Here is a 16,744-nt window from a genome sequence, read left to right on the forward strand (position 1 = left end):
TCTCAATTTTCACAACCACACAGCTCCCTAAATAGAGTTAAACATAACCAATCTTTCAGTCATTCCTAAATGTAACATTGTTATCAGTGTTGCTAATGTCCCTTCCAGATCCTTAATTATTTAAAATATTCCCTGACCAGTGAATATTCTGACTTATCAGCTCAGAATATTATGAACTATGACTTCCTGTTTAAGCCTTTTAGGATTGAAATAATCCTAAATGCCGTGGTCACCCTACCTGGTTGGCTTATATTAAAACTTTGCCTCTTTCAGGATATTTGTTGTCATTCCTATTCCGTGGTACAGCTCAACCTGAGGGGTGCTAATGTGTCAGAAAAACAGGTAAGCAGGCAAGCCTAAGTGGAATCTGATGTCAATTCTTGAGATTGAGGACAGTGCTACGTGACCGATTGCCATTTAAATTAATCAAAATGTAACTATCAACTTAGAAAATCCTTCAGGCCCAGAGCGAAAAGCAGAGTTTCAACCTTATAGGAAACCAGACATAATCATTCAAATAAAATTACTGATACTGTACTTCATAGGAGCAAGGACATTACAGTAATGTATTATTATTATGCCACTTGAAATATGATTATTTGCTGGCAGATAGGTTACAAAACCATCAGATTATATATACGTGCTTTGTGAGTTCTTAAAAAATACTGACTTCTTTCATTCAAATTCTTAATATTTATTTTAAATAAATGGGCTCCATTCAGTTGAAATAAATGTGAAAATTATTAGAAACATTCAACAAACCAGTTTTTAAATTTTTAGAAAGATCCAAAATGTCCCAGGCCGCCACATTATAACCAATGATTAGCATTTAAAGAGAAAATACATACTTTTCTATCACTGTATATAGAGATTATATACATAGTTTTGAAAAACGAAATAACATAGAGTCTTCTAATTAATAATTTATCCAAAAATACTCAGAAGGAATTAAGAAATATGTTCTAAGCAAAATTATGCCTTGTTGAAACCACAAAACAAAGAAAATATAAAAATGTATCGGGGGGTAAATACTTTTTATACATGTGTTGACTACCTTTTTCAAGGATTACAGTTATTGCAGCATTAAAACAAATTTCAGAATTCAATAAATGTTTAGAAAGTCAAAATTACATAAACGTTTAAATTTTTGAATTTTGAAATTCCTGTTTACTCTAAAGAGAAATAGAAATCTAAAATGATAACAACAACAATAATAATTAGACAGTGTTTACAAAGCCTTTGGAATTTTCAATATTCTTGTGTCTCTGCTTGAAGCAACAAAATTAAAATGATATAGTCTCAATTTGTTTCTTGACTATTTTATATTCAGTAATTTTTAATGAAGCGACTAAATTAGGCATAACTTTGTACAGCTTTAACGTAGTTATGATGAATATATTTTACTTGATTAAAAATGATAAAACCAGGGAGCCTTAAATATTATCTTAAAAGATTAACTACTGTGTCCATTACAAATCTAGGAGAAAGATATTTATAAAGGAATAACTATTCTGAACAGTAACTTCCTTTTGTTCATTTCATTTAATTAATGACTCAATCAACTTTCACTCTTAATACTAAAATTTTCCTAAATTACACATTGGTTTGCAAATGGGATGGCATATAGCAGGGCTACGTCAATTTAACACTGGTGAAAATTCAGCAGATAATTCATTTTTTATTTAATCAGGAAGGAAAAAACTACTTGGCAGTGTAGAGCGACCTAATTAACTAAATAACTGCCAATTCTGCATTGTCCTTTGTGTTACATGACATATCATGAATAAATACCAGTCAAAAATCAAATTATTTGGATACTTAAATGATGATGAGGCCTGCTGCCAACAGGTATGCTAATGAGTGGACATCTCCCAGCCTCAAGACTGAGTGAATGAGGCAAATATTTTCACCTCCCAATCTTTTAGGGTGTTCAATTAACTCAAGTATTTAAGAAGTTCCCTACTATTGGGAAGGAAGTAGATGTAATCATCTATATGCTTATTTTGTCAACTGAGGAGGAAAAACTTGCAAAGGAACAGTTTGGATATATGTATTAGATTTTTATCAAAATACAAATAAATGGTCATAGATGACAATTTTCACCTAAGGAATACAAGTAAGTTTATCTATGTTCAGTCACCAATCGCCTCTAACTAAAGTTAACAATGTCTTCCTTCTAAAACCTTTCTAAAGAGCACCCTACAATCACACCTTCTAGCAACAGCCATTTCTCTTGAATTAGTAAGGTGGCTACACCGCCAATTTGAGCTGTTCTCCTTCAGTCCTGTAGTCCATCGCCAGGGGAGTCTCCAAATGCTAATAAAAATCAATTTCCAAGACAAAAGAACACATACACGTTTGTTTTTTGTTTTGTTTTGTTTTGTTTTAGAAGAGGGTCAGGGAGCATCTGACAGACGTTTTTAAAGGAAGGGGACAGCTACTTGCATGGGACTGCATTTTAGTTGTGCTAAAAGTGATCAAAGTGGGTTTGCATTCTTCTACCACCAACACCCAAACCACCTGGCCACGGAAACCCCTGCCGGAGACCGAAGTTTACCCAAACAGCGCCCGGCAAAGCGCTGCCATAAATTCAAAACTAACTCTGCCGGGCCCGCGGGGGTTGCGAGACAGGGACCGAACGTGAAACCCGGGGAGCCCCGCCTCTCTTGCCTCCGAAGGTTTTCCGTGATCAGTGTCCCCTTCTCTGCTGGAGTCGGAAGTGCCTGTCACCTGCGGATCTGCCCGACTCTCCCGGTCGGCCCTTCTTCTCTGCCCAGTTCGGACAGTCTTGAATTCCCCGTCGCAGCCCCGGCCGCCTCGGACTCCCTGGTCCCCAGCCCCCGCCCCACCCCCCGCCTCCACAGCGTCCCCTCCCCGCGGTCCCAGCCTCTCCAGGCGCCGCTGGGCGCTGATTGGCGGCTGCGCTGACAGCAGGCGGGGCCTGGAAGTCGCGGCCAAGCCCGCCCTCGCGTATAAGCCCCTCTCAGCGCTCTCTCTCCATCTCTCCCCTCTCTTTCTCTCTCGCTGCTCCCTTCCTCCCTGTAACTGAACAGTGAAAATTCACATTGTGGATCCGCTAACAGGCACAGATGTCATGTGAAAACGCACATGCTCTGCCATCCACACCGCCTTTCTTTCTTTTCTTTCTGTTTCCTTTTTTCCCCCTTGCTCCTTCTCCCTCTTCTTTGTAACTAACAAAACCACCACCAACTCCTCCTCCTGCTGCTGCCCTTCCTCCTCCTCCTCAGTCCAAGTGATCACAAAAGAAATCTTCTGAGCCGGAGGCGGTGGCATTTTTTAAAAAGCAAGCACATTGGAGAGAAAGAAAAAGAAAAACAAAACCAAAACAAAACCCAGGCACCAGACAGCCAGAACATTTTTTTTCACCCTTCCTGAAAACAAACAAACAAACAAACAATCATCAAAACAGTCACCACCAACATCAAAACTGTTAACATAGCGGCGGCGGCGGCAAACGTCACCCTGCAGCCACGGCGTCCGCCTAAAGGGATGGTTTTCTCGGCAGAGCAGCTCTTCGCCGACCACCTTCTTCACTCGTGCTGAGCGGGATTTTTGGGCTCTCCGGGGTTCGGGCTGGGAGCAGCTTCATGACTACGCGGAGCGGGAGAGCGGCCACACCATGCGAGGTAAGCGAGTCTGCGGGCACCGAGGCTCCCCGAGTCCGGCCAACTCCAGCCAGACGGGGAGATGGGGGAGGGGAGGGCACCCAGCAGAAAGGGAAAGAGGTTGCCCAGGCGCAGTTCCCCGAATTCGCTCTCGCAGGTGGGGCTGCAAATGGCCTGGGCGTAGAAAGTTGCGGGAAGGTGTTGATGTCTTTCGGGAGTTCTGGAGGGACGCGGGAGGGCGCTTTTTTGGAGAGGGGAGACAGGCTAGTTGGTTCCTACCAGTCCTTGAGTTGCACTGAATCTTTTTTGCATGTCGCTCTCGGGTGCGGAAGCGGACGCGGGATGGAGAAAGCCGAAAGAGGGATGCCTCTGGACAGGAGCAGTTTGGAAGCGCCCGGCGCGCAGTGGTCGCCGGCCGGGTTTGGGCGCGCGGGGCGCACCGGCCGGGGGCAGGGTGGACACGCGCGGGCACACACTCGCCAGGTTACGAGGCCCACTAGCGTCCCGGCCAGCAGGCATGTCCCTTCGCTGGAGTAGCAAACAGAAGAGCAGTGCTGCGAGGCTGGACGCGGCTAAGGAAACAGTTAGTTCTCCGGCGCGCGCCTTCGTGCCGGCGCTGCGCCCTGGCCAGGTCCTCGTGCCCGAGCCCGCGCGGCCCAGGGAGTAGTGCGACCCCGGAAAAGTTGTGATGAAAAAGTTCTAGAGGCTTGGAAAGGCCACACTACTCACGGCCGGAGAGTCATGGGCTCCGGCTCTTTTGTCAGATAAAGGGCCCGTAGTGGAAGGAGGTGCTGATGCACCCTCGGGCCAGGACCCTCGCAGTCGCAGGCGGTGGCGGCGGCTGGACCCCGGGGCGAGCTGGGGTCTGCGGAGATGCGCGCCAGGGACTATAGCGTTACGCTTGCTCCGGCTGGACTCTGGGCCTCTCGAAGGACTGGAGGGTGGGTTTCGGGGAGTCACTTGGTCTCCTCTCCTGCCTTGCCGGAGACTTCAGGTTTCCTTCGCGCTGTGCTCGGCCTTTCTTCACTCTTTTACTGAAGAGCCAGGCGGGTGTCCGCTTGACATGGGGATCTGTGCAAGCTCTGGGCACCCACCCCCACCCCCAGTCTCTCTTCCTGGCCACACCGCGGTTAATCGGGGGCTCTTCTCTATCCTTCGCACAACCCCTGGGTCTTGACAACAGGAAGTTGGTAACGGCCAGTTCCAGACCTTCTTGCATCCCAGACCCGGAGAGAGGTGGTCTAGGCAGGGAGCACTTAGGAGAGTTGGGATGCAATCACTGGTCTCCTCCTTCCACTGAAAGTGATCCTCTCCCACTCAGCCCCCCTACCCCCTAGAGGAGCACCCCAGGAGGCAGCGGGTCTCACTCCCACTCCCTCCCGCACCCCGTGAGCCCCGAGCCTGGACTCAAGGGTTTGCTGGCTGGACGCTGGGATGTGTCAGGAAAGGGAAGGAGAAGAAGGAACGGAGAGAGATTGTCCATGGGGGAGGGGGTTGACTGTAGATAAGAAACAGGGACGTCCTGATGGGATGGTCTTGATTGGCCGGCTCGCTGAGAGTGGGGCACCCGTGTGTGTGCGCGCTGGCTCCAGCTGATTGTCCCGGTTGGGGGTTGGTTACATGCTCCACTGTCTAAATTCTTTCAAGAAACTATACTTGGGCAATTGGCGAGTAGAGAACCTTGGCTTAGTAAGAGACGCCCGGTCTTTTGTTTTTCTTTTTCTAGCCCATCTCACCATCCCATCCATTCTTTCGGTTTCCCCCGTCCCAGTCTGGAGCTGCCAGTTTGTCCCTCCCCTTCTTCCCTTCTAACTTTCCCCCTGTGGCTGGGTTCATACTTTCTGAACGTCGGAAACTATGCACCACCTCAGCTCGGACCCAGCACTAGGACCTAGGGCATAAAATCCGCTCACTCCTTACATCGTAGAAGGAGTGCGGCGCGGGGTGGGGATGGGTTGTAGTTTGATCTAGCCTCTCCTGAAGGAGCAGTTTGCAGATGACTGTCCTGGTTCGCCACGGCCGTCGCTTTGAGGATTCCAGAAGCTGGAAGGATTGAAAGCCAGGCGCTGGTCCTCATGCCCACCTTGAGAAAACCAGTTTAAGCCCACAGACCTATCAAAGAGGGCGCCAGCCTCGCCAGGCGCCCTAGGACCCCTTACAACTTCTAGCTTGAGGCAGCTCTCAGGCGGCCTTAGGGGAACGCGCTGGAGAAAATGTAAGCTTAAAAGATGACCAGGTCGCTCTACCGCCATTCCTGGTTGCCCTTTCCTGACCCCTAGTGTCTTTCCTTACTACCTCTTCATATTTTCCCCGGACAGTGCCCTTCCACAGTATGAGAGGCTGTTCCATAAGAATGTGATTGAGAAAAGATCCAGGCTACTCTGACGTCTTGTGGAGTTGGGAGTTGAACTTGAGAGTGAACTTGAGAAATGAAAGCGGGAAAAGAATCAGCTTTCGCTCGTGCAGGGCTACTGAGCACCCTATGTTGGGAGAGGGGCAGTTTTTGACCTGGGCTTTACCGTGGGCCCACTGCATTTCCCTCATCCACACGGGCGCGCTTTCCATTCCCAGGTGGTCCTAGTTAGCGCCTGGGCTCCACAGTCTGCAGCTGACAACTGTCCTGAATCAGGGCGCTTTGCGCGACGGAAAGGTGATCTGGGATTCAGTGGTCTCCCTGGGGGCCAATCCGGCAAACCTATTCCCACACCCTACTGCTCCCGCGCCTAGGGCATTTAAGAGACTTTATCCCCAGAGAAGCTACGGGGAAAGAAAGGGGTTAAGAGTCCCTGATCTTTGACGTCCTTGTCCTGCCCCATGGCTGAACTGAGTCCCGGACACAGCGCAGTGGCTTACTCTAGCCTGGGGCGGAGGAGGTTGTATTTGGTAGCGCACAAAGCCTTTCATCCTTTGTCTGTGAGAGGGTACCACAGAAGTTCTAGAGAGGCTTCTGCGTAGATTTCATTACTGAAAGGAATAACTTCTGAAGGCGGAAGGGAGGACCTTTAATTGGGCCCATCACTAGGTGAGAAAGAAGTGAGCCGCGGTGTGGGTTTCAGGGTTCCTTCTTGAAAGATCTGTGGGCTGTTTATTACACAGGGGCGCGGAAATGGTCGGATTTTTCAGTCCTGCCTCCACGGAAAACCCTGCTTCCAAAAACAGGGGCATAGATGTCGTCGCAATCAATAGGTGATTGTCGCTGGGGCGGATTAGAAATCTGGTTTTATGCTTGCTATAAACAAGGATTGGGCTTGGCTGTTTTAAAGTCTAGTTTTCCTCTATTATTTGCAGGTAGTTAATTTTTACCAAGTGCTAAACTTTAGAAAAGAGGCTTCTTGCTCTCAGAGGTATGGCAGCCCTTCAGAAGTATGGAGCTCTGAATGTCCTGCTGGCAGGGCCTTTAGATTACCTAAACAAGTTCTTTCTCTTAATTTCCTCCACAAGTTCCAATTAAATATTTCTAACCAACATTCCACCTCCCGCAATTAAAAAAACATTGCTGGAAGGACATCTCTGTTAGTAGTCCATTAATAACTGCTCATTAAGTAATCATCAGTAAGCTGTCTTCATTCCAAGAAATGTAATTATTCAAACAGTTTAAAAAGAAATCCTAAAGCTGTATTCCAACTATTGTTGAAATAATATATAGCCATAAGAATAAAATATTTTCTTAAATGGTTACATCTAGCGACTCTCTCCTTCCTCCCCCAGCATCATGGGTGAGTTTGTAACAAGTATTATGACACAGAAGTGCTTGACATACTGGACTTCTGGGATAGGTATTAGTACCACCAAGGCTTTTACTTTTCTATATTTTCTGACAATCACGAATTGGGAAACCAGCAGGAAAATGTAGATAAAGAAATTTTGAACAGCAAACTTTATAAACCTGAGGGACACAAGATTAAAACTCCTTTCTTGGCATTTACTTAAAACTTACTGATCTTTGGATTTTCCATCAACCACAGTATAGCTTTTGCTCATTAGAGAATCCCTAAGAGATGAGTTTTTGCATCATTATTAAAGTGGTTTATGTGATCATTTAATATAAATAAAAACATTATTTTATACTCTTAACCAAATATGAATGTTAACATTTACTTATTTTGGCAGCAATTTGATAATACTAAACTATGATCAGCCATAAAAACAACTATTCAGGAGTGTATTTGCATAGATTATATTTTAAATTTCAGTATTTCCAAGCCATGAAACCTAATTTTACAGAACAAAAATTTTACTACACCAAATTACAAAGTTTTTGGGTTGGTCTTCATGAAAATGGCATTTAAATCTCATAATAATACCTACTTTTTTCCCTCAAAAGTAGCGTATACACAGTTGTCAACAGGGATTTAATACGATTTGATACAAAAAGCTTTTCTACATAAAAAGATAAGTAAATTGCTTTTTCAGCTATGACATCACCTTTTATAAACCTGTATTCACCTTTTAGAAATACAAGACGGCCTATATGGCTTTTAGACCTCTCATTACAATAGTTCTAAGATATAAAAGTATAAATCACAGCGTATTACTAGATTATTCCATTGCAATGAATAATACACCTCTAATTTAAAGTACATATTATAGCATTCGATTAATAGTTTAATATTATAACTTTAAAAATTATTAGTTAAAAAATTATGTATGCATGGGTCTGCTGGGATTCTGCAAATTTGTATATAAAGTGAGGCTTAAAATTGTGAACAATAATATCAGTGCCACTGTGCATTGGTGAAATTTAAGCCTTACAAGTAAACGTATTAGGAAATAAGAATTGATTCCAAAGTGAAGACTGTCAAATTCTGGCCAAATTGAAACAATCAAAGGTTCATGAGCACATACGTTGTGAGTGCAAAAGTTATTAGTGATTGAGGTGACATCTTAATAATATGAGGATAATTTCTTAAGACTAAACTATTTCTGTATTTATTCTACAAAGACAAAAAAAGTAAAGACTTTATTTGTACTGGCATTCATTTAATTAACATTAACAAAACATTTATTGTGATGTTAAAATATACAGAAAAGTAAACATTAGAAATGGAAATTGTGCTTAATAATTAATGTATGTTTTTTATTCTAGTTGTAGTTCTGTTATTCTATCTATTCTTATCTAAAGGATAGAAATCAAGCTGACCAATGAAATAAGTCTTTTGTGATATAATGAATGATGACCTTTGATGAAATAAGCACTCTAAACAAAAAGTATTATTCCTGTAATTTTGTAATCATCTTCCAATTACAGCTTTTTGCAAATATTTATCTTACTTTGAATAGAATCTCTGACTTAACAGAATCCCCAGCAGATAATAGCAGTCTTTGGAGGCGTCTGTTGATACACACTGATACGCAATATGTATATGTATGTGCCTATAACCACCCACTCAGACAAGGAGAATGAATATTTGAGAGAGAAAATCATTCTTATCTTTGCTTTCACAATCCAGACTTCCAAACTCAAACATATTTAGAGAAACAGAGCAACTTTCCAGAGCATTCAAAGGGAAGATATGAATACACGTGGTACTAGAGTCACATAAAAAAGAAACTGTTAATAACATCTATTTATAAATAATCTACACAAAACTCCATTATACTACCTAATGATAATTAGAGGGAAAGGGAATCAAAGAATTCAGGACTGCCAAGTAAATAAAATATTCCCTCTCAAATTAAGCAACAAATTCATAGATAACAAGGTTTATGCCATGAATTTGAAGGATGTCTCCTTTGTAGCACAAGACAAAGGAAGCATAGAGGAATAAATATTGATTGAACTAATCATCTGATGAATAGAAATGAGATTTACCAGTGCACCAATATAATAGGCTATGTTAACTAGTTCTTTCATAGCGCATATGCTGCCCTTTCAACCCCTGACCCCATCCATTCAATTCTTAATGAGGGAAACCACAGGTGTTATAACGGCATTTATAGTGAATCAAGCTACATATAATAACCATGTGGTTAACTAATGGCACTGGGGGTAGATTCTTATGAAAGGAAATATTGTGATCATAATATGACAAAATTATTGTATATTTCAAACCACTTAGAATTTTGGGTTGCTCAGGTAACCTCTAAAATATGTCTACGTGGCCATTAATATCTCAAGTCCCAGATTTGGTGGCTCTGTAATAAGTGCAAATTTATTAGTGCATATCTGAGGAGCAAGAATTATTCAATATATATTCTACCCACATTGTTGTACACCTTGCATAGTAAGCATTTAAAACATTTAAAAAATAACACTTAGAAGGTACAGTATTTTAAACTCAATATGTCATGCATGCTGCTTGGTTAGTAGTTATTTTATAAATATTGTAAACAGATTACAACTTTATGGTAATAATTAAATGATACACTTTGTGTTAAATTTACATTAGAACATTCTTGAAATAGGCATGTTTTTACAAAAGCCAAAACGAACATCTTGCCTTTGCCAAAATATAAGGCTAAAATCTTACTCAAAAATATGTTCTTATAAAAGAACAAAAGTAATTTGCTTTGATTAAGCATGTTCACCTCTGCATAGTAAATATTTTATTAACTGGCTAGTAATTTAATGCTGACATTAAAATTACTAGAATGGGTATTTACTAATGTCATTTCTGTGTGATTAGTTATGATATCATGTGGTCCTGGCTAATTTAGAGGAATCACGGACATCAGTAAAGAAAGATCAAATTAATCTGGTTGTTTACTAAATTATGCTTTTCTTACTACCCTACTTATTACTTTGTGCTCATATAAACCAAATATCTTGGCACTGTGGAGTATATGAAAAACTTGGGATGCTTAAAGAAAACTGTTACATAGTTTACCTCATAGTAAAGCTTTTTTCAATAAATAATTGCAATAAATTAATTTTAAATTGTGTGTTTAAAAAATTCACACTCAACTGCTCAATATAGAATTCTTCTTTTAAAGACTGCTACACCATTAACTAAATTTCACTAGATTATGTTGTAATCATGTGACACCCAGAGATATACAATATTTTAGGACTGAATTAGATGTACAAATGGTATTCTGAATTTAAGCACAAAATTATCCTTAAAAAAGAAATAGCAAGAGCTTTTTAAAAAGGCCTTGGCATTTATAACCAGAACTTGGCATGAAATAAATGAGTATTATTAGCTGCAAAAAATGCAGATTTATTTAATTTTAATTTTCTGACCAGCTTTATTTTGTTTTGTTTTGTTTTAATATTTTCAAATACAAATGTCTCTCCTTATCTGAAACCAGCTAAGCTTGATTCTCATCTGTTCTGAAAACTTTGTCAAACTCATTGATCAACTCTTTTTTAGGAGCCCAAATTAAGATATACTCTCAAGTAAGTACAAGAATGATACCATCTTCTCCAAAATATTTCAGTTTTAATTTTAAAAAGAATAAGCTCAAAGATGATGTCATCTTTTACAGCCATATATATAAAAAGAAATGTGCATGACTCACATATTTATTTATTAAAGATTTATTGAATACATCCACCCAAAGTAAGGTACAGGGCTGAACCCCAGGGATGCTCAGGTTGATAAAGCACAGTCAGTAGTCGAAGCTAGGATCAAAGAGAAAGCAGAATGGAACATGGCAAGCACGCTACCAGAAAGTCAGACTAGCTCTCAAAGGGGAAGTGATGTTTGAGATGGGCCTCTAAAGATAAGTAGAACTCCCTCTTTGGGTTAATTTGTTCATCATAAATGAGGTCTATTAAATTACCGTTAGTTGTACTCCTCAGTTGCCTTATATAATTGGTGTTATGTGAAATTGAGTTTATAGTAGAACTATTCCAAACAACATAACCTGATGTAGCACAAATAATAGTATTGCTCTCAAAACTTTTAGTAGTAAAATTGTTCTCAAGTGACAATTGAAAACAAAATCCTTTAAGGCAATTTTTTAAATTACAAAAAGAAAGTATATTGAAGGTGAGACGAGTATCAGTGTAAGGAAGAGGGTACAGCTTGTTTTAAAAAAAGTATCACCAAGGAAAAGAAAACGTAAAAATACTTTATAATATCTATATACATTTGTTTTTATAAGGAAAATTATTATTTATTTTTTAAAAAAGGAAACGACTGATGTATATTGAGTTTCATTTTGTTTAATACTATTATCTGAAAGTAGCGATAGCTGCTCTAGAGAGTACCTTAGATTACTAGATATCAAGTAGAATAAAACCCATTGAAGTAATAGAGTATGTAGGCCGTATCTGAGGGCCACAGTGATATTCTTCAAATTCTTCCATTCCACATACTTGGATATAATACTGTACTCTGAAGATTAAGTTATAAAATCAACACTTACTGACTTTTGAGCTATTCTCTTTCTTCAGCATATTTAAAGAAGGAAAATTCTGGAGACTCTTAGTAATAAAAACCTGAGTGTGAGAGGCAAATATTAGCTGGTTCCATCCCAGCACTGTGAGTGAGTTGCTGATCAGGCTGAAAAAAGTGTCCACTACAGTCCTCAGTTAAAGCTCAGTCATTTTGAAAGGATAGTTTGTCATTCTGGTCTTACACATTAGCTCTTGTGAACTTAGTTAACATGGGTCCTCGTACTAATGTCTGATCTACTCTGAAACACTGGTAAGATCAAATTTCTGAGACCACAAACCTGAAAAACAGACTCTGAGCTGGGATAAACTCACATAAGCAAATGCCTCCATTTGAAACTTGCAGGCAGCCAAACTGTCACTCTTGGCCATAACCCTCTGCATTAGCATGAATCCCGTCTTCAAATTTCCACATAGTGGGCAGGACCACAGAGTCATACCTTTTAAGTCCTGAAACACAAACAATTGTTTTAAATGCTGAATATTAACTAGAATATATTAGGCTAAGGAATTATGCCCTTCGGTTGTAATAATATCCAGTTAACATAGTGGCTATGGTAATTCCAGATTTTTTCTTGGAAATAGAAGAATTCAAGAAGTGCATGAATGATTTCATTTCTTGAGGCTTTTCCAAAAAGGTGAAGGCTTGGAAGGCTCCTGTAACTTTTACTAGCCTTGATTAAACAGCTATTTAATAAGACAACCAGTTTTCTGGATACTCATTCCCCCATGCCTTATTGCAATTTGTCTCTGGTGTTCCTAGGTTATGTGACAATGGACACATACAACCACTTCATGTTATGCCTGGGCCAGGGTACTATTCTGTTTGGTGAATGGAGACTAAACCATTGGAGAACAGTCGTTTTACTTAAAGTGTTACATATAACTTGAGTCTAGTGTTTTTACTCTAGCTTTTATGTAAATAGGCATCATACTTAGTAAACAGTAAACCGCTATTTTGGTTTTTCCGTTAAAAAGCGATTTAAAGACAATCTTATTAAATAGAATCAAAATGTGTTGTTGCCGGTAATTTGCTCTGAGAACATGAAATGCAGACATACTATTGTTATTTGCCTAGTGTAATGAAAATAAGTGAAACCAGTTGTATTTGACAGGCTACATTTAAAAAGTTTCATTTCACCTCTCCAAGGAAAGGATCACATAGTACTTCATATGAGTTTGTAATTCTGCATTAGTATGAAAACTCATATTCTAAGTTTCCAAAGTAAAAATCTTATCATATAGCTTGAACCAGAATAAACACTCAAATCATATTTAACCATCCAGCAGCTGTTGACTTCCAGAATCCAGAACTAAACAAGAACACACAAGTTTCAAGAACTTAGACATACTGAGTTTCTAATGAATAACTGGCTTTCATTATCATTGCCAGGACAAATAATAAAATTATTACACAGAACATTTCCTGTTAACTTCTATATAAATTGTGCCTGGCCCATGTAAAGGAATTAAAGACTTTTAAAGAACGGAGAAGAAACCTTGTTCCAAATTTCCACAGTTGTTGAGTATGAGCAAATGCCACACAGTCTGGTAGAATAGAGGAACATTTGTTCAGGAAAAACACATCATATCGTTAAGGTACATGCTTCTTGGCAATACTTTGTTTTTTACAAAAATAAAATATTTTAAATAAATTATTTAGAATTTTTTAGGATCTCAACTTATTAATCTGTTTGCTCTAAAATTAAATTTAAAACAAACAGTTCAATATGCTGCGTTTTTTTCCCCACTTAAATGCTGACTACTTTTAATAAGCTTAATTCTAAGCAGTTTTATCCTTGCATATATACTTTCATTCTTGTGATTTCAAAAAAAGTTAAGTACCAAAGGAAAAGAGCTTTTGGAGTAAATTATCCCAAGGACAACTCAGAAATATCAATAATGAGAATCCTAGTCAGACAGCATTAATACCCTTCCAGTTGTGTTTTTGCTTTGCTTGCTAATATAAGCAAAGATAAGTTCTGGCTGTCACTCATGTCAGAATAAATTAAAAATTATGTGATTGGTTTTAGAAAGTGTTCTTTTGCAGTTCTTTTGCAATAAAATAAATTGATTTGGAATTTTTTCCACCAAAATTGTACTGTATCTTTATGTTCATTAATGATTTTTGAAAGGTTGTCTAACATGGTTGATTTGTGTATTGATTAAGAGTAAAAGCCATACTTTTTAAAACTAAAATAATGCTTTAAAAGTAAAGGGAACTATCTGACAGAGTTGTAGGTGACACCTTCTATAGTGAAGAAGGTTTAAATGTAACTCAGCGAATCTTAAATATTGAGTACTTATGATGTCTAAGAAGCAATACCCTCCAAGATAACAGTCTGAAGCACAACAAAACTACATCTTATAAAAGTCTTAAGGAATTCCTTAGATAATATTTGTCTCATTTGAATTTCTCAAATGTTCAATATTGATTATGTCTCATTTTCTTAAATGAGAAAAATCAATGACTTGGTCATAATTATTTGTTAAAAGAGACTAGTATCAAAATTTGACTGGAAACAAGGGTTCCTGCCTCCAAATCCAGTTCTATTTTTATTAATCTATGCTCTCTCTCTCTCTCTCTCTGGCCACACTATTTTTTGCCACCCCTGTATTCGTAGTAGATATCCCTAATCAACCATGGCATTAATACTTGCTAAGTCTGAATGCAACCTCCGCTACCATTTGGCCAGCATTGGCCCTTAAGATAAAACTTGTTACCACAACTCTCACCAGTGTTTTGACCACATGAAGAATAGAGAATAATACAGTAAAACTATTATTTAATCACAAGATCCCCTTGGGTAAACCATAGTTCTCCACAGCTTTCACTCCCAAAATAATGATAGTGGCATTTACCAATCTCGGGAAAAACTAAAATAAAATAAGTATTATAGAAAAATCTATAGATTCTGAACTGCATCTGTCTAGTCAAAATAATAACAAATTCAAAGTATAAGTAGTAAATTTTTTATCTTTCCATAATTATTCCCTTGAAAGTTCCAAATATTTAATTTTATAAACAAATAGATCTCCTTTTATATATATTTCAAAATTTTGAAAAAATTGCATATTTATAGATTTTTTTCCTCACTAAGAATCTGTATCCACTTTAAGGCAGCGATTTTATCAGAAATAGCTATGAAGACAATAAAAAATTTCTCTTCATTCAATAGCCGACATGCATTTTTAGTTTGTGATGTGAATGCACTCATTTGACCCTCAGCTTGTCAATTCTTTCCTCTAGTTTTTATGCCTGTTAAGAGGCGGGTTCTCTATCTTCAGCTATAAACATTTCAATGAAAAAACTGTGTTAATAGCCTAGCATACCACCATTTATCCACCTGAGTTTAATTAATTTTGTCTGATTGACTGAGACTGGAACTCTCATCAACATACTATTTAAATCAAAGGCCTATTATCATCCTTCTATGTTGTGTACAAGCATAAGATGTTTTCTTAAGGAAAGAACCTTGACAACATTAAGAAGGTGCCATGTCTAATTGTGCCCAGCATTATAAAGAAAAAAAAATTACATTTGACATTAATTCTAAAGAAATGCAGAGTTCTGCTCCTCCTTAACAATATTGCAATTTAATTTGTTTTGCATTTTGGCTGAAACATAATATTCCTTACATCAAGCTATCATTTATGCGGTTAATTTTTATGCTTTCAAATGAAGTTAATTTGCAATTCTTTAAAAGCACAGTTATTAGTCTACTGTTAGTGATTTTTCAGGCCTCTTTAATGTAAACTGTACTGTAAAAAACATAGCTTGAAATACCAATCCTACTCTGTCATTTATTCCACAGGACTCCAATTGATCGTATTATAGAATGGTCCTGACACCCACAACTTGACTAAATTTGACCACAGATGCTATTAGAAAGAAAATGAGCCACACTGGGTTTCTTCCTCTTATATTTAGTATCTACTGTGTTTAACAATATCGGGTTGGAAAAGATTGTACACTTAACTCAGGTGATCCTCTTTGTTTTACAGCATGTAAAATATCTTCTTTGCTTGCTCCATTTTAGATAGTGGTATGTTTCTTCATATTCACTAATCCTGTCAGCCTGCTCTGCAGCTGCTCTTAAGGAAAATTCTGAAAACATTTAAGAGAGGAACTATGTAAACCTGAGAGGAGCTGACAGATGCAGTCTCATCTCTACAAAATGTAATAGCAGTTAAAATTTATAATAATCTCTTGCCTGTGTTTCATACTCTATAGCTCTCAATAAGCTTATGTAGCCACTGTCTCAATGACACACCCAGCAATCTTGTGAGCTACGCAGGACAGGTATGAATAGGAATGTGCCCAGAGCACCCAGATCAAAGAAAACTCTAAAATATAAAAGAGTGCTTTTTAAACAGTTTTAAAATGCAGTTTCCACACTTCGAAAAATTGTACCAAATCAAAAATATAAATATTTGATTTATAAAAGGAGGAAATATAAGTGGTTAATAAACATTTGAAAAAAAGAGCTCAATTTCACTTATTAAAGAATGCAAACAGAATGAGTAGCATCTTCACCTGTCAAATAATAGCAGTTGTGATGACACCCTCATATTCCGTAGCAGGAATTTATAGTGGTACAGTCTTTTAACTTAAACCCTTAAAAATATCATACTCTTTAGCCCAGTAATTCACCCTCTGGGATCTTTCCAAAGAACTAAACTAAAGGACAAAAAAGACTTTATACCTAAAGACCTGTGCCTAAAAACGTATTGCAGCCTCACAGTGATGTTTAGGGAAACCTTAGTTATAATGCTC

The 16,744-nt window shown here is 38.8% G+C and overlaps 1 protein-coding gene across 1 annotated transcript in view; it reads left to right on the forward strand.

Moving 5' to 3' along the window:
• The first annotated feature begins 2,859 nt into the window (after nt 1-2,859).
• RORB (RAR related orphan receptor B) overlaps nt 2,860-16,744 on the forward strand; it is a 194,505-nt gene continuing 180,620 nt past the window's right edge. The window contains exon 1 of the mRNA XM_054502185.2: nt 2,860-3,647. Coding sequence (XP_054358160.1) covers nt 3,641-3,647 — 7 coding nt within the window. The 5' untranslated portion in view covers nt 2,860-3,640. The remainder of the gene's footprint in view (nt 3,648-16,744) is intronic.

The sequence above is a fragment of the Pongo pygmaeus genome, chromosome 13 (genome assembly GCF_028885625.2).
Source record: "Pongo pygmaeus isolate AG05252 chromosome 13, NHGRI_mPonPyg2-v2.0_pri, whole genome shotgun sequence".
NCBI classification, from domain to species: Eukaryota; Metazoa; Chordata; class Mammalia; order Primates; family Hominidae; genus Pongo; species Pongo pygmaeus.